The sequence below is a fragment of the Hydractinia symbiolongicarpus genome, chromosome 2 (genome assembly GCF_029227915.1).
Source record: "Hydractinia symbiolongicarpus strain clone_291-10 chromosome 2, HSymV2.1, whole genome shotgun sequence".
In the NCBI taxonomy this organism is placed as follows: domain Eukaryota; kingdom Metazoa; phylum Cnidaria; class Hydrozoa; order Anthoathecata; family Hydractiniidae; genus Hydractinia; species Hydractinia symbiolongicarpus.
The window spans coordinates 28,191,481-28,209,879 of record NC_079876.1 but is presented as its reverse complement, the minus strand read 5'-3'; the positions used below and the strand labels follow the sequence as shown (position 1 = coordinate 28,209,879).

The 18,399-nt window shown below is 33.9% G+C and overlaps 3 protein-coding genes across 3 annotated transcripts; 1 reads left to right on the top strand and 2 right to left on the bottom strand.

The window, feature by feature from the left end:
• The first annotated feature begins 1,747 nt into the window (after window positions 1-1,747).
• Window positions 1,748-2,488, top strand: LOC130630073 (P2X purinoceptor 7-like). Its single transcript, XM_057443471.1, has 2 exons — window positions 1,748-2,030; window positions 2,193-2,488. The coding sequence occupies exons 1-2, from the start codon at window positions 1,748-1,750 to the stop codon at window positions 2,486-2,488; spliced, it is 579 nt and encodes a 192-aa protein (XP_057299454.1).
• Window positions 2,489-2,490: 2 nt separating this feature from the next.
• LOC130630497 (uncharacterized) lies at window positions 2,491-4,035 on the bottom strand. Its single transcript, XM_057444017.1, has 2 exons — window positions 3,498-4,035; window positions 2,491-3,322 (listed from the first exon to the last, which is right to left on the bottom strand). The coding sequence occupies exons 1-2, from the start codon at window positions 3,598-3,600 to the stop codon at window positions 2,637-2,639; spliced, it is 789 nt and encodes a 262-aa protein (XP_057300000.1). The 5' UTR covers window positions 3,601-4,035; the 3' UTR covers window positions 2,491-2,636.
• Window positions 4,036-16,173: 12,138 nt separating this feature from the next.
• On the bottom strand, window positions 16,174-16,788 carry LOC130630072 (uncharacterized). Its single transcript, XM_057443470.1, has one exon. It carries the CDS (start codon window positions 16,786-16,788, stop codon window positions 16,174-16,176), a length of 615 nt encoding a protein of 204 aa, XP_057299453.1.
• Between the last annotated feature and the right edge of the window lie 1,611 nt (window positions 16,789-18,399).

Sequence of the window (18,399 nt, the reverse complement as noted above, 5' to 3'; positions counted from 1 at the left end):
TACTGCCGTGGTAGAATAAGGATTTTGAAACAAGTTGCCAACTGTGGTCTAATATGAGTATAGGGTTGATCGACAAAGTCAACTTTGATCTTGTAACTGGTTCAATCAATCTCATTTCTGAGAGATGATCTTTCTTCAAGTGACCCAATTAGGCTGTAACTATTGTTACCTATTATAGAAGACAACACATTATTTGGCGTAGAATGGTTAGAATTTTGTTGCTCGTTTTCCGTAGTTGAAAAATTATCAATTTCAAAATCACTATCAGAAGAAATACTTGTAATACTTGATGCTATATCCCTTATAAGTGACACCACAGGTTTTGACTTTGAGAGAAAATATATTCGTGGTCTAGCCATTTAGTTCACTTCACAGTATTTCGCAATTGTAAGGGGTGTATCGTGATTACCTATCACATCTGATAAAACATCTCTTTTATAATCTGCCAACATAAAATTGTATTTGTCCTTACTTTACGGTGATTCCAAAACAATTCTATACATTCGTTAAACAGTTCACGCTTGGTACAGTTTGTTGGTAGCGACAACTTACGACAAGCTCCACCTTTGCTTGCCTTTACAACCGCATATCTGTCTTTTTTAAGCTTGGTTCTCACTATGGGCTAACGATGATCTAACCAATAGTGCCCATGCTAATGCTAATAATAATAATAATAATAAATATTGAAAGTGGCTAGCCCAGAAAATCACAAAAACCTATAGTTAGTGGATTGTTTTCACTGGGGGCCAATAGAACAAAAAAGACACAAAAAATGATAAACCTTAGACTCCCTCAGCTCAATCAAACATAGTAACATAGTAACATTTATCTGTGAAAATTGAATAGAAAAAAAATAAAAAACAAAAGTTAAAAAGTGATCTCCATTAGAATTTGCGAAATACATTAGAGATGGAAGTCTTAAACGAAAGCAGACTTCCATCACAGATCACTTGGTCTGGAAGATTATTCCACACTTTTGCAGCTCTAAATAGGAAGGCTTTTTTGCCAAATTTCGTGCTGACCAAGGGAAGTGTGAACCTGTTTTTGAAGCTCCTCTTGTTTGATGATTATGACAGTTTTTTGTCAAAAGGAATTTTGAGCGCATGTAATCAGGAGCAATGTGATTCATGACTTTCAAAACTAATATGGCATCGTTTTTTGATGAGTAAATTATTCATTGAATATTCCCTCTCTTTCCCAAGAAAGGTACGGACACATTTTAATCGTTTTTCTAGTTTTCCTAATCTACCTTGGGTGGCACAAGCCCATGCCGAGGAGCAGTAGAATTAAAAGGTTTTTTGTGTGAGGTGTTAAACAGGATGCAATGGTTCTAATTTTAGAATATTTAATTAGTATTTTGTATTTGTGTCATTAATGTGCTTTCCCCATTGCATTTTTTGATCAAATGTCTCCCCAAGATATTTAACTTTTTCGCTCCTCCTCAAAGGAATATCCATATAGTTGATAGTTTTGTTCTCAACTTTTTTTAAAGGGGAAGTCCGGTAAATTTTCAAAATTTTTAAAATCACAATATTACATGTCTGTATAACAGCCAAAAAAAATTTTTCAGCTAAAAAGTTCTAAAAGTCATGAAAAAAGCAATTTTGCCTCATATCATTTCTACTTTCACTTCATGATATATTTCCGCAACGAGTAGTCTGGACACTAATATTCTTCTGACGTCATTCGTGACAACAACATTCGGCGCGTTACTTTCTTGCAGTAGTAAACTTATCTTGAAGTAGTTATGTCATCTTCCTCTTCTGATGTAAGCGATGTTGAATTTAATGAAGATGAAGAGTTTGGTTTATCTCCTTTCATGTTCGAACCGGAACGGAGTCAAAGTGAAGTGGCTGCAGCTTTAGAAGCTTTAGGAAACAACGTTGGTGCTAAAAACTGCAATGTTGAAGCTGGAAATCGTGTTGGAAATGTTGAGTGGTGCCAGTGCAAAAAGTGTAAAATTATGGTCACTGAAACGGAAAGTTTATGTTGTCGTGATAATAATGATATTCCGGACGGTCATTTTCAAGGTTTCTGTTGATTAAAATATCTTCTTATCGTGTATTTTACTTCCTTGTTTGCTACATCAATCACTTTCTGTTCTGTCACAACAAAGTTTTAGAAAGCTAAACGTTGTTTATTTACACACGGGGGTACGCCTTTTTAAAGATCTTTTTTCTTTTTTCGCTTAGGTCATACGTGTGTTACAAATTCGGATGAATTCAAAATGGTTTGTTTGCCGGAACCCGTGTTACGGACAGCACTAGGTGCTATTCACAACATGAGAGGGATTCGTCATAAACTTTGCAACAGATCATATCGGTTTGCTGCTTATAAACAATATATATGGTGGGTGTATGGAAGACTGGGCATAGGTTATCGAAAGCCTATACCATCATGTGTTGTGTGGGTAATCCGTAATGAATACCCGCAGCCCGATGGGGTATACGTGCCATACACAGAATCAGGAATGGATTTGGACACATAAAATGTATAAGAACATGTATAATTGTAAAGATGATGAATGAAATTTTTACAATATATGTTTTTAAAATATAACAAATGTCCCCCGGAATTGTAAAATAAGCGTTTCTTGATGTAATGCTAAATATCATTTATAAACCTGGGGGTTACTTTTAGGTAAATCTTGAACGCATATTCGAGACAACAACTTCCTTCCCAGGGTTTATTTTTAATGCAATATTTCTGGGTGTTTCAGGCAACTTAAAAAATATAGGAGCTTTGATTTTTTGAACCAAATCAAACACTTCCTTCATCAAGTCCTCTTGGTATTTCTTTTCTTTCGGATCCATTACTTTTTTTGCCACCCACTCCTTCGTAATTTTGGTGAAAGAAACTTTGAACTTCAACCTCCCATCGGATGTAGTGGCTTGTTGTCGTTCTACACCCGAGTTGTGGTCAAGCACAGCTAGTTGCGTCCTAGCAACCATCCCAGCGTACGAGAATGCTAAGCGTTTGGGACAGTACTTATTCAACAGGGAATGGTAAACCTCGAGCTGTCCAGTGTGCTTGAAATCAGCTACGTGTTTTAAATCGTTTAGTAGCTGTTTTTCATTAACAATTTTCTCCAGGGCGATGTAAGCAGGGCTTTCTTCAGTTAACCACTTCTTCTGAGCTTGTTGTAGCAGGGTAAGTTCTTCATGAGCACATTTATGATATAGCGTATTATTTACCCAATAATGTACCCCACGGATATGACAGAGTAAACTCTGCCACTTTTCCTTCAATAATATTGGATCTCCTTCGCAAGTCGAGCGTTTGGTAATAATATAAACTTTCTCACAGAGCCACAGAGCTCCGCCTAAATAATAAAATTTAAAAATGTATTTTTACCCCCTGGTTATTTATGGACAAAAAGATCAAAAGACAGGTGTTCAGAAAATTATTGAAGGTGAATACAGTTTCGCAACAAGCTTATTTACAAAAGAAATAATGTGAAAAGAAGTCAAGAAAAATTTAAGAAGTGCAAGAAATACCTTGAGATCGCGTTGAAAACATTCGGACGTGAAATGCATACCACAAAGAACGAAATTCGTGTCTGCTGGATATGGTGGATCTCGCTTCATAGCTGCTAGCCATTTCTTACGACGTTGTTTATTTTCTTTTTCGGTGGGAACGTTATGCCACCCTTTTACATCAGCTACCGATTTTTTGGTGGAAGAGTTACCACAATTTAAAGCACCACAAGTAACCATGATAACAGTAAAATCAATGGTACATTTATGACTTGTTTGAAGTGGTGTAATCGACAACTGAAGTATTCCGGCGTGCAGAAAGCTGTTGTCATAAAATACGTCACGATAAACATTAGAGCCCAGACCTCGATGATAACAACAAAAAGATGGCGTCGTTTGAAAAAAAACAGTAACAATCCTAAACTTTGATAGACATTTATATCATTTGTAATACGAATTTTTAAAAAAGATTTTGCAGAAATTAATAACACGATGGTGTTTATTCAACACACAAATTTTGAAAAATGACCGGACTTCCCCTTTAACTGAGACGAAATAATTATTGTATCATCTGCATATAGATGGTGGTAGTTGGAATCGATGAAAGATTTTTAGTCATCGATATACAAAAGAAAGAGCAGGGGCCCCAAAACAGATCCCTGCGGCACCCCAAAAGCGTCTTCATGAAGCAGATCTGATCCTGTGTCGTTTACAAGAGTCAGCTGCATTCGGCCCGTTAAGTAGGACTGGAACCAGTCAAAGGCAGCATCTCTGATGCCAAAACTCCATAGTTTTTTAAACAAAATTTTATGATCAACAGTGTCAAAAGCTTTTTTAAGGTCAATGAGCACAGCACAAACAAAGTTATGTTGGTCGAGCTTAGTAAGAATAAAATCAGAGACATCGACTACTGCAGTTTCTGTGGAAAAGAGTTTTCGAAATCCGGACTGTCTGTCATTTAGGAAGTTGTGCTCAGAAATAAAATGAGACATTTGTTCATGTACTAACTTTTCAAAAATTTTCATAGGAATAGGCACAATGGAGATAGGCCGATAATTAGTAGGATCTGTTTTTTGCCACTTTTAAAAATAGGCGAGACCCTTTTAGTCTTCCAACATTTAGGTACATAACCAGTAAATAAAGATTTGTTGAAAAGACTTGATAAATAAATACTTGAAACTGACGAACCTGCTTTTAGCAGTCGTGAACCAATTCCGTCCCAAGCCTGTAGCTTTATTAAGTTTTAGTGAACTAATTATTTTTTCGACACTTTTGGTCTCAAAACAAGTCCACCGAAAATTGTGTCCGCTAACAGAAAATTTAGAGGCTCGTTTGGCAGGCAACACTGACAAAAAATGAATTGAATGTTTTGGAAATTTTTTTTGGGGTGAGAAGTTTCTGTATCATCGTTTTGGTCTACTCGTTTTATCCAGGTAGTATTGCCTGACTTATCAGGAACAAATTTTTTATGGTTTTCCAAAGTTATTTTGGCCATTTTTAAAAGTCCTGCTAAACGTCATTATAGTACTCGTTTTTGAGTCGATTTTTGAGACCTATTACCTGGTTCCTTTTTTGTTTGAAAGCTTTTCCAGTCTATGATGGATTTTGTTCTTGATGCTTTCCGTTTCAAGAAGTCTCTTTCTTTGATGGCTATTATTAATTCATCAGTAACCCATGCCTCAACACGGCCAAAAAATCTATCTCTTTTGAAAGGGGCATGTTTGTCAGCCACTGTTTTAACATTTTTATTCAGTTTCTCACATGCTTCATCAAGGTCATCATAATTATTAAAATATGACCAGTCTAAATTCCTGAGGTCCTTTAGAAAAGCATCTTCACTAAAGTTCTTGTAGCTACGAACCTTGCATGTTTTAGGTTCAAATTTTGGCCTTTTGAATTTTCTGTTCACATCAACTAAATTGTGATTACTGATGCCCAAATCCATGACACTAGTTTTAGAAATACAAGAACTGTTAGAAAGTATCAAGTCTATAAGAGTGCTACTATTTTCAGTAACACGAGTTGGCTCCGTAGTATGTTGTTTTAGGAAAAGAGTGGAGCATAATTCCTTTATTTTGGAGGAAAGAGCATATTTTGAAAGCATGTTACAGTTAAAATCTCCCAAGATAAAAACTTCTTTTTCTTTTATGAGCTTGTTAAAACACTGTTTAAAATGAGTACACAGGTTTTCGGTACTCTGGAAATCACTACCTCCAGGTGGACTGTAAACCCCACACACGTAAATAGGTTTAGTTTTTTTTCAGGCACACTTTCACTCATAGTGATTCAATATTTTCGAAGTAAAGGTGTTTCAAAACATGGCTATCGAAGTTTTCATTAACAAAAATCAGAACTCCCCCACCTCGTCTATTCCGATCATCCCTATAACAAACATAACCATCAATTTTAACGATATTGTCAGTGATGGTGTCATCAATTTTGATTTCACAGATGGAGAATACATCAAGTTTTGTTTGATGTAGCAGAAATTTAACATAGTCTAGTTGGATGACAGACCATTAATGTTGAGATGGGCCATTTTTAAGCCCTTCCCATTTCTGATTGCCCCAAAATCAAAGTTTTCATCAATAGTAAAATTGATGTTGTCCGGAATTTCGTCACCAAATGACTCCTCATTAGCAAAGGGCAAATTACGAGAAAAACAGGGACTGCAAACGAAAAACAGTTTATCTTTAGGAGTCTTCATAAAATGTTGATATTTTTTATCAGAAATACGCTCACATTTTTTATGAGCCCATAATCCACACTTGTCACAAGAAAGTGCTTTGTGTGTTTTTGCCACAGGTTTTAAGCATAAAGAACAGGGATACTTAAGAGGACCTGGGTTGAGGCAGATTGCTAAAAAATAGAAATACTTGTTGATAAAGCCATTAATTTTAATTGGAGAGTGAGCTGACTTTCAGAAAATCTATTGCAGGCATCAAGTGAAGAGATAGAAAAGAAACTCCTATCTAGTCGACTAATTTCGTTGTTGTTGGGTGAACTACTTTTGAACGAAAGCTTTGTATTGCTCAAAAATACAACGAACACAAAAATCACTTTTATCGTAAATGTGGGGTTTCCTACCTGTGTAAAGTTATTTTTAAGTCGTAGGAAGATCATCTTACGGTTTTGTGCTCTTCCAAAACTATGTTTGAAGGATCTGAGGCAAGCCCATTTCCTTAGGATGTTAAATAGAAGCAGCAGCAGGAACCCACAACACAGCAAAGCTACCATATTAGATGATAGATGGATAAAATAAACAGACTGGGATAAAAAACAATTTAGTAACAAAAACAGTAATTTAAAAACTAACAAAACAACAAATTAAAGAAATAAAAAGATATAAATGAAGTAAAGAAGGCAGTACAATATGTAAGAATCAAAAAGGACTTAGCTGTCAAAGCAGGAGCTCTTCAAGCTCTAGTCTTCTTTTTTCTTTCTTCGACTTAGCGCGCCAAGACCGGAGCGTTTTAGATACGTCCGACCTCAACAAGAGATGTTTCATCATCGATTTTTGAGCTACATGTACCTGATATGTTCATTAACAGCTCATCGTTAGCTCTTTTGTAGCCGAAACTAAAACAAAAAGGAGTTATGAAAAAGAAAGAACGAAAAAAGTCTTGTTGTTATTGTTACTTGGAAGAAGACAACGTAGCCTAGAAAGAAGAGCACTAACAAAATTGCAAAGAAGGAAAAGATTTTGGGTCAGAGAAATATTTCTTAGAAGAAAAGAGCTTGGAGAATACCATCGTTTATTACAAGAAATTAAAGTTTCCGACATAGAGTATTTCTTTAGGTAAAATTATGTTCGCTGATCCTACAGCCAGTTGTATTTGCATATCACGATTAGGGTATCGGTGTTAATTTTATTAAGGTAGGCGCATGTCACCGTACCGATTCGAACATCTGTTGTCGTTGGTTGGTCCAGTAATTCAAAGAGAAGACACTCATATGAGAGAATCGATATCAGTGGAACAGCGGCTGGTCATTACCATAAGGTATCTATCAAGTGGTGATGCTCAGCAATCTTTATGCTATACTTCTTTTCATAAATTCGCGATGACGTAATTGCGTTAACACGAAAACGAGGTAGCCGTTGTGTACTTTCTTCATAATAAAAATCGCAATGGCGGATAGTGTGTCAAAAAACGTAAACAAAGAACAAAAAGTCTTGGAAAGCAATGTGCAGCCTGGGGTTGTGACAATACTGGTTTAGTAGAGTTTGAAGGTGAACGTATTTCAACAGCAACAAGTTTTTTCACGTTTCCAAAAGATGTTGGTGAGAGAAAAGCGTGGTGTAGTAGAATCAAACGTGTGGATGGAAAGGACAACTTTCGTGTAACTAACCACACTGTTCTGTGTGAAAAACACTTTTCTAAAACGGACATTATTCGACCTCCCGGCGGTACTTTGAGACGTCTAAAGAAGGGTGCTAGACCTGTACTTTTGGAGACAATGGTAAAAGATGATTCGAGTAGGAGAAAGCCACCAGTTGACCGACCATCTCCACGAAAAAAATCAGAACTTCGGTGTCAGAAATTGCACAACCTGAACCCGAAATGGATGTATTTGAAGATAATTTTTTACCATAGATTCTTCTACTCAAACAGAAAAATCAGCAGATTTACAAAAGCAAATTTCTATGTTAATAGAAGAAAATAAGACCTTGAAAGCAAATACAAGTACAGTTAAATGTAAATTTGTTGAACAAGTGCTGTTATCAGATCAAGGATGCAATCACTACACTGGTTTGTCATCGGTTGATATTTTCCGGGGAATATTAATATTTTTAAATGCTGGTGAGAATGGCGAGAACATTGTATTATATAACAACCAACAAATCAAGGGGGATTCATCAAGAGGTAGACATCGTACTTTATCACCATTAGAAAATTTCTTATTGACATTGGTGAGACTAAGACGAAACTTTGATATTTTTCACCTATCATGTTTTTTTCAAGCATCAGAAGGTAGGTTAACTAATACGATATTAACTTGGATAAATTTTATGTATATAAAATTTGGATCTCCTGTATCAATGAAGGCCAAATTTCCTAATGTACGTTGCATCATAGACTGTGTCGAATTCAAAATAGCAGTATCATCCTCACTGACTTTTGTAATCAGAATACATAAGCTCATGTATTCGGATTACAAAAGTCAACACAACTGTTAAAGTTTAAGTTGGAATTGCACCTGGTGGTGGCTTCACATTTGTATCTTCATCTTATCCCGGAAGTATTTCAGACAAAAACATTGTTATCAAAAGTGGTTTTTTGTATCCAGAATTATGGGAACCTGGCGAAGCAATAATGGCAGACCGTGGATTTTTAATAGCCGATTATGTCCATCCATTGGGTGTGGAACTCATTATACCGTCTTTCCTAAAAGGGCGTGATCAGTTTACAGAAAGTGAAGATGTTCGTAGTCAACAATTAGCCACAGAAAGAATTTATGTCGAACGTATGATCCAAAGACTAAAGTGTTTTCATATTTTTGATAGAGTGATTCCAGTAAATATGCTAGGGTCACTAAATAAAATAATATCAGTTTGTGCAATGTTGACTAACTTTCAAGAGCCTATTTTAAAATAAGATACAAACTTTAATATTTTATATATATATATTTTATATATATATATATAGACTTACACTGTTAGACCTTGAAGAGAGAATAACTTTAAAAAAAGAAACTTTAGCTTTTCGAATGCTTTTCACAAAGCTATGGATATTAAATAAAAAAGTTATATAAAATATGTATTGTTCACATATAGTATGTATACAGTAAATACATGATTGTGTCTTGATTCTAACTCAATCTTGGTCACATGCAACAATTTCCGGAAGCATGTACTTGAAATAGAAATCTAGAATATTTTTCTGCAATTGTTCCCAAAATTTCTCATCAAACAAAACTCTATCGATCACTAAACCTTTGGATGTGTAAAATACAAAACCACACCAAGTACGACAAGTGATAGCTAACTGCATTTGAACCTGCTTGTTAATATTGATTAAGCCACTATCTTTATCAAGAACAACACAGGGATTAGGTGATATGTGACAAATTGTCTTCGGATCAATATCCTTATACTGTTCGCTACACTTTACTTCTAGTATGCCAAATGAACCATCACAGGTTACTTTGCCATCAGGTGTAGCACCTAACACGTAATTAACTCTGTCAATGACCAAGCCACATTGTTCAACCGTTATATTGAAGTTTTGAAGTGTCATATATCTTTCATAATGTTGAATTGCTATTGGTTCATAAAACCGCCCATACGCCATTTTCATTTTTACAATCTTATTAAGCTTTGCTGGGTCACCAGCTACAATATTACGAGCTAAAGTTTTTGACCCTCTTTCTGTTTTTGGTGCAGTTTTTCCAAGTTTGTTGCATAACGAGGCGGTGAATCTATTTTTACGATACGCAAACCAGTTTGGATCATCAGCTTGGTTTTTTGTACTTGATTTGATTTTTTCAACATTGTTTGCATAGTTTCAAGCTTTTGCATTTTTTTTATTTCAACGATGTGAATTTTTTGTATATATTCGTCAATATTATTTTGTACTTGCTGAAATGGAACCGGTGGATACTGTTGAAAACTAAAACCATCTTGACATACTGATGATGAATTAGGAATAGAACAATAAACCTTAAAATCAGGAGGCATCATAGGGCATTGGTAGCTTAGAAATGAACCTGATGGTACATTTCCAAACTGAATTTGTTTAAAGTGAACAGGATTTGGGTTAATCAGTTTTGTGGCACAAATGTTGGTTTTTGTATTTTGCATGTGTGATAATGGGAACGTAAAATCCTCATGAGCAGTATATGAAGAAACACGTGACTCGTATAAGGACGAAACAATTCCTTTTTTTCTTTCGGTGTACAGTTAGTATCATTATTTTTCTCTATTTTAATTTTTTTTTCATTAGGTGACTTTATTGTCAATACCACAGGTATCACAGGTATTTTCTCCATTTTGTCTCTAGAATGTTGTAGCAAGGGGGCTTGACTACACTCAGTCTTGTCTTTGGAGAGTGACGACTCCACTTATTACCCCAGTCAAAAATAAAACAAAATCAAATAAAAATTAAGTTAGCAAGGGGGTTTGATCATGCTAGGTCTTGTCTTTGGAGTGTGACGACTCCACTTATTACCCCAGTTAAAAAAAAGCATTAGCAGGGGGGTTTGATCACATATGATCTTGTCTTTGGAGAGTAACGACTCCACTTATTACCTGAGTTAAAAACAAAGAATAGCACAGTTGAACAGAAAATGGTCAAAGTTTACTTTAGGATGATAGGGATGTCTAGTTTCTGCTGATGACCGTCCGCGGATCTCTTCGAGGTGACCCAGCTAGACATCCAGGGTACTTAGGTTCAGACATATGGGTCGAAACCTACCTGCACTTGGTTAAAGTTCTGTTCATCTTTTCAAATGTGTTGTGTCCTTTTTATTTTTTTATATTTTTTAATTAAATCCTTGTAAAAGGGAGAATTGTGCTTTTAGAGGCATTTTTTCTAGAGGAGTACAACTTCTAGCTTATTTCCAAGGACCTAACAGGTTGAGTTCATCATTGTGGTGGCTTGCCACCTCTTTGTAAATTATTTTTTCTCATTCCAAACACAAGGTTTCGAGGTACAAGCTTTGCATCGGGAATCATTGATAGTCTATCTACCACCCATTTAGCTAAAGTTTTCATGAGAGCATAAGCATGTGAGCATGTTCCAACACTTCCAGCTGGGCATTGACAATAGGCATATTGAATTTCACTTTTGATTTTTTTTAAAACTAAAAATTCCCATCTGTTTGCTTTCTTTAAACTAACAGCTGCCACGCCCTTCAAAAAAAATAATGAGTCACTGTGTTTCGCATACATGCTGGTCGAGTCAAGAAAATTTTCTTCAATAAATTGATCACGACGTATGAAATGTTTTTTTATTGCAGTAGACTTTTTACAATACGTCTGACAAGTTCGTTTTTATCGAGAAAGTCTGCAATACGTAAGAAATCATCATTAAGGCTTTCTTCTATAAGGTGGATATTCTTGTGAGCATGATAAATTACTGCATCGTCTGCATATAAAATAATTCTAGAGTGATGCAGACAGTCTACAATATCGTTAAAAAAATACGATAAACAACAAAGGTCCCAATATCGACCCTTGAGGGACACCAGTATAAACAGGTTACTCCAAAGATTGAATACCGTTGATTTCAACGAGTTGCGTGCGGTTAAATAGGTAGTTAGTAAGCCACTTCAGTTCATTATCTCTGACACGATATGCTTGGAGTTTATTTAGAAGTTGACTATGACTTATAGTGTCAAAGGCACGTGAAAGATCCATGAAATCGGAACCCACTAGTTTTCCATTATCTACTTCACGCCTGATGTTGTCAATAAAAAGAGTGGATGCAAGCTCCGTTGTTCTGTTTAGACGAAATCCAAATTGGAAATCCAAATTCTTTTTCGAGGAAATCAGAAAGTTGGTGATAATATATTTTATTGTTTTTAATTACTTGCGTTTTTATGTTACCAAGGCAACGTTTTTAATAGTATATTTGTTTATTTGCTGTCAAAAAAGCTAGATTTTTGCTTCTTTATTCGACGTTTCAACTGCGCAAATATCATTTTATTAATAATGAGCTACTTTTTTAGAAGAAACCTTCGAAATTTTCGAGGTTTTGCAATTTTAACAATAAATATCAAAATTTAATACTAAAACTTTACAATGTGATAGGCTTTTTTTAACCTTGATTTTTCGACAAAATAAACTTTTGATAGTGATCAACCTTATTGTTTTGTTTTGAGGGAAATAAACTTCTATTAACGCGACAGTTATAGTTTTTGTTTGTATTGATTGTTATGTGTCATATGTGAAACCAGTGTTCACAAGCTGAACTCGTTATAAACTTTCATATCTAATCTTCTCGTTAATTTCTGTCGCTGTTGGTGCAAATATTATCTAAAGTTGTGTTATTTTTAATTTGCGCACACAGCAAGAAAGTACGAGCAAACAGTATGCTACGAAATATTTTACTTCTTTTGTATGAAGGTATAAGACATTCCAGATTTTCTCTTGGTTAATCTCAGAAAGTGCTACGTTATAAAGTTACCTTTATTGTCTTAATCAGCGTTTTTTTCTTTTCTTTCTTCAGCTTCTATGATTACCACTTCATACAATATTTCTAAAGCTGACCAGTTTAAGCATGTGTAAAGTGTTAAAGAATAAACTACATGTATACATCGTAAAAGCTGAATTTATTATGATATTTGGTTTGATTTTATTTGCGTGTGTGTTTTGTACAAGCACAGAACTCTATCAACTACACAACTGCAAAGATACCAATCTTGATCTTGTTCTGAATGCTAAACAAAAAGGATAGATTTCCACTTTTAGGAGGTAGCAAAAAAAACAATTTTTGAAGGTAGGAAAATTTATCCTTTTCTGACGAGGCAAATAAGTTACAATCTTGAGGAAGAATTATTGACCATAAAACGCCTAATCTGACGAAACTAAAGTAGGTCTTTGCCAATCATCATTTATCATCAAATTTGGGATACACAGTTCTCTTCCCCAAAAAGAATCCTTAACAAATTAAATAAAAACCTAGAAATGCGCAATTCAGTGTTATTGAGTTTATATCCACTAATTTACTTGTCTTTCAATCTGCTGGATTGGCTTTTCTTACGTAAAATTTTTATTAGAAACACCTTGGAATGATAACGAAAAACTAAATGTTTGCACATATAAAATGGCCTTTCTTTTAATCCACTTGTGAATCAAACTCCGAATAACCAATATCGACCAATGATTGATGTTTGACTAAGATATTTTTTGGTTAATCAGCGAATACTAATTAGTTATATCGATGCTACCAATGGTGAAACCCCGCAGTTTTCACGTGATTCAATATGTAAAAAATAAGTTACCGTGTGATATCGTGTATTATCGATTTTACGTGTTGCTCAATAATAATAACATTACAGCAGTGTGATACAGTGACAGAACACTTGCCACTGCTGCTTTGTTCTTGTATTTTTGTGTTTTTTTTCTGTTTTGTGTTTTTTTTCTGTTTTTTTCAATTTTTTTTTAATTTTTTTTTTTTTGTCTTTTTTTTTTCAATAATTTGTAAACTTTTCAGTATCTCTGAAACCATTGCGCCTCCAAAAGTTAAAAGACTTTTTCTTTTTAGTTTTTGGGCCAGGGTGTTCTTTTCGATACTCTTTGTACCTCTCCCACAGTTGTGTGTCCTTATTTTCCTTTTCTGAAAAAAATATGCTTGTTAAAGTCTGAAAGTGTATTGCCTTTTCATAATTCTAACCAGCTGGTCAAAATTGTTATTACCTTATTGATATAAAATTTGGCGCGTACTAATTTCGGCGCACCCTACTTTCATCGCATTTTCGGGCGTACTAATTTTGGCGCACAAACCATATGTGCGTAATAATGTTATAAATTTTTGCGTATTTTTAAGAATTTGGCGCGAAAAAGCGCTAAAATTTATAGGGTATAAGGTACTCCATTGTTCTAAACAATAGACCTATTGTTTTTAATCTGAAATCCCAGCCTGATATTTTTAAAAGAAAGAAGTGAACCTTTAAATTAATAATTTAACTGAAACAAATTTGAATAATAAAAACTTAACTAAAATTCTACTTGTTAATGTATGGCATAGACTATTATTTGTGGCATCCTTTATTCCTTAAATTGTTAAATAGTAAATAGAAATTACTTCCACTCCTTTGATTTTCTTTGAATGTCTTCAATTCTCCTTTTAAACTTAACACTGTACGTTTATGATCTTCAACTAAAAAAATGATGACAGTAGCCATTATAACACTAACAATAATAAAAAAATAATCTTGTCATATTATCTAAGCTACATACCTTCCTTCCTAGTTTTCTCTTCTAATTTTTCCAACATTAATTTTAAATTTGCTATGACTTTGTCTTGTTCAGCAACTATGAAGAATACTACATATTATTAATTTTTCAATAAATTCAAATAGGTCGTGTAAACTGGCAGCTATTTAATCTGACGTAGATTTTGTAATAGTATTCGCAAATTAAACACGCATAACATGATTTATTTGGAATCATTATAATATTTAGATGTATATTAATACTGATTCTATATTATTTCCTAGCCTGAGAAATAATAAACATTTAAAATTCAAAAAGAATTTTAGTGCATGCTATTGTTACACAATAAAAATTGTAGCTACTTACTTTTCCTCTCTAGACTGTGTTCCATTAAAACATCCTCATTTAATTCTTCCATCTCACATTCTAAAACTTCCAATTGTAGACTTTCAGACATATTGTTTATATACCTACAAAATAAATTGTTAAATTACTTGCAAATTACACCTTTCTCAGTTTACTTCTAAGGTTTCTTACTCTTAATTGAAATGACTTGGCTTTTAGTTCATGAAAAGTACTTTAATGTGAGAAATTATAAAGAAAATCATAAAAACAGGACATCTTGCAAATCACAACGTGGTTTTCTCAGTGACTTTTAGTCAAGTTCTGAGGTTTCTTTCTTTTAATTAAAATGCCTTGGATTAATGTAAGAAGTTGTAGAGGAAAACTTAAAAAAACAGATCTTGTAAATTTATTTAGATACATGAAGAAAACACTTCACTGGAATTAATTTTAAAATGAAAGCATTTTTCTTCAAGGACCTAACATAAAAATAAAACAACGGTCCATTAAATCATATTTTTTGTAACATAAATGAAATTTTTAAGCCGTACATTTAAGGCCATAGGTCTTTGCACTTCACCTAAAAAGACATAAAGCTAGGTTTTTATGATTCTACCCTTTTTAGGCTTGCACACACATTAAAGTTATCAGGATCTTAACATTGCACTTGCCTAGACAGATATTTACACAGGCTTTCCAACAGTTGGTGACTTTCTAACAGTTGGTGACTTTTGAGAAGCAGTATAAAGCAGGTTATAAAGTAAAATAATGATTGTAAATGTTGAAGTTTCTGTATATTTAATTGTTATTTATATATTGACAGATCTTTTTGGTTATCATTTTATTTCGTATGACTGATGCATTGAAATTCCATTTTTAACAAAAGTACTTTTCAAAAACCACCTGTGTGCAATTTTAAAGTAAATGTTAATCCACGGCATTCTTCTTGCAAGAATCATCTCATCCTGCACAGGAATCATCTCATCCTGTCTGGTGCTGTGAATTAACATAATACTTTATTTAGGACAAAAAGAAAAAGAAAATTTCACAAAGGTCTAACACTAATTTTTTTTAAATTAAGTTTGACGAATTGCGAAGATTTTACGCATACTTATCATTATAATGCCAAAATTTAATAAAATAAAAGAGGGGAAAAATTTTTTTTTTTATTTCTCATTGCAAAAAAGTAATTTTATGCTTCAAAAATGGAAAATCAAAGTAAATAACATTGAATTTTCAACAAAATTGTTTATCAATTTTTTCTCTTATTAAGGGAAAGCAAAAATTAGATAATACTAACACTTGTAACATTTATGTTCGACATATCCTTGTGTTTCTGTTTGATGAATCTTCACGTTGACATTCTCAAAAGAGCGTGCACTTGAAAATGCAACATATAATTGTCCATGAGAGAAACATGGTCTACGAAGATAAATCCCAACGTTATTGAAAGTTTGTCTTGAGACTTATTAAATGTCATAGCGTAAGACAAACGAATAGGAAACTGCCGTCTTCATAATTAAAAAGGCAGACCAATTGAACTCTTGCTATCAGCACTCTTTTTCCAATAGCAATACCAGTGATTATTTCTGCATCAATTACATTTTGCCTTAATTGTTGTACTATTAATCTAGTGCCATTACATAATCCATGTTTCAAATCCAGATTTCGAAGAAGCATTATAACCGCACCCACTTTTAATTGCAAGTTGTGTGGTGGCATTCTAGAAGGTGTAATTGAATTAAGAAACTTGACTGGATAAAGTGCAATTTCTTCAGGGTCATCTGACACAACAGAGTCAGCACTGTTATATGCTACTACTTGCCCTGGAATCTTATCTAGTATCTTGTTGTTAATATCAAGGGCAACATCATTTGTGGGAGTCAGAATAACTCTACTTGCAAAGTCATCAATGTTTTCATCTCCAAATACTACATCAATATGTGATTGGTCATCCTGCTCACGTATGATGCAAGTATCTGGTATTTCAATGCTATTTCTAAATGGTTCTGATTCTTTTGCAGGTAGAGTGCCATTGCCAAGTTGTAACAACCAGTTTGAAAATATGTGCTGATTCTGCCCAGCTCTCATATTATTTGCAAGCTGGAATACCTGAACCATGGGCCAAATATGAGAGCTTTTAAGACATGTTTCTACAATTTCAGCAGGTCTGGCTCTTTTTACAACTAGTAAAATTTGTCAAAAATCACCTCCTAGAAGAATGATCTTTCCTCCAAAAAGGATATCAACATTAGATATATCCCTAAACATGCCCTCAATAGCTTGAAGGGCATATTTTGGGATCATTGTTGCTTCATCAAATATATATAGATCTTGTTGCATTAGGAAAGTGCCATGCTTGCTGGTAGGAGGGACATTGCATGTACTTGTCTCTAGAATTGGTACAGGTAGCTTGAAAAGACTGTGAACAGTCCTTCCTCCATCTAAAAGTGTTGCTGCAATGCCTGTCCAAGCAGACGTACCAACTTTCATGCCTGTACGCTTTAACTCCTTTATGATGTAGTTATACGTATATGTTTTTCCTGTTCCACCAGGGCCATCAAGAAAAAATAAACGGTTATTTTGGGGGGGGTTATTATGAGCAATACATTTTACATCAATTCCATCTTGCAATGTTTTTATGAGGTTAGGTAAATCGCAGTCAGCACTACAACTTCCAGCTTATGTCAGCAAGGGGGTTTGACTATTCTTTTTTTCTTTTTCTTTTTTCTTTTTTTTTATTTCTCTTTATTTTTTTATTCATCTTTTTTCTATTTCTTGATATAAAAAAATAAATGAATACATATTTATAAATATACAGGAAACTAATCAAATCCGACAAAATTTTTTTTATAGTTTATGTTATGTATAAAAATTATGAAAAATTATTTAAATGGACCGAGTCACTGAAATCATACTCCTTTAGTTTCGTTTTAAATTTTTTAAGGCTGTTACAACTTTTCAATTCGGAAGGTAAAGTATTCTAAATTTTAGGCCCCAATGAGCGAAGACATTTTTCCCCAAAGTTTTTAGTAATAAAGTTCAATGTTTTAAGATTATTTACATATTGACTTCGTACTGGCCTGTTTGTTTCGCTGCGTTGAAAGTTAATTAGTCTCTCTTTGTCTAAGGAATTTCGATAACCAATTGATATTGGCTTGGTTCCACTACTTTTTTCTACAATGTTTATATAGTGATCATTAAATAATTCAGAAAGCTCACTGTCATTGGTTATCTGAGCACCATCTTTGATAATCATAATGTTATCATTGTTCAAACTACTTTTATTGGTTATAAACGGCTTAATAGTTTTCCAAAAAGTTTTATTTTCTACAATCCCAGAATCTATAACATTTTTTAAATACATTTTTATGGCTTTCTTTCTGAGGCCAACACACTTATTTCGTTGTTTTTTATATTTAATCTTGTTTTCTTCAGTAGGATCTTTATTGTATCGATTTTTAAATCTTGACCTGGTATAAATGGCTTGCCTAAGTTCTTTATTCATAAAAGGTGCTTCATTTCCCCTGAGCAGTTTCTGTTTTAAAGGGGCATGCTTTTCAATAATAGAACTAAACGTTTTTGTCAGGTGGTCGTAATTTGAAGCAGGGTCATTTTCATTAAAATCAAAACGTGTATTCTTAACATCAGAAAGAAACTTTCTCTTATCAAACTTTCTGTTACTTCTATAAACAATTAGTT

Excerpts from the sequence above, each read along its gene's own strand:
- LOC130630072 (XM_057443470.1), bottom strand. The coding sequence starts at position 16,788 with ATGAGAGCTGGGCAGAATCAGCACATATTTTCAAACTGGTTGTTACAA.
- LOC130630497 (XM_057444017.1), bottom strand. The coding sequence starts at position 3,600 with ATGGCTAGCAGCTATGAAGCGAGATCCACCATATCCAGCAGACACGAA. Across the intron at positions 3,323-3,497 it reads GTTTTCAACGCGATCTCAAG|GCGGAGCTCTGTGGCTCTGT; the intron begins GTATTTCTTGCA and ends TTTATTATTTAG.
- LOC130630073 (XM_057443471.1), top strand. The coding sequence starts at position 1,748 with ATGTCATCTTCCTCTTCTGATGTAAGCGATGTTGAATTTAATGAAGAT. Across the intron at positions 2,031-2,192 it reads TCCGGACGGTCATTTTCAAG|GTCATACGTGTGTTACAAAT; the intron begins GTTTCTGTTGAT and ends TTTTTCGCTTAG.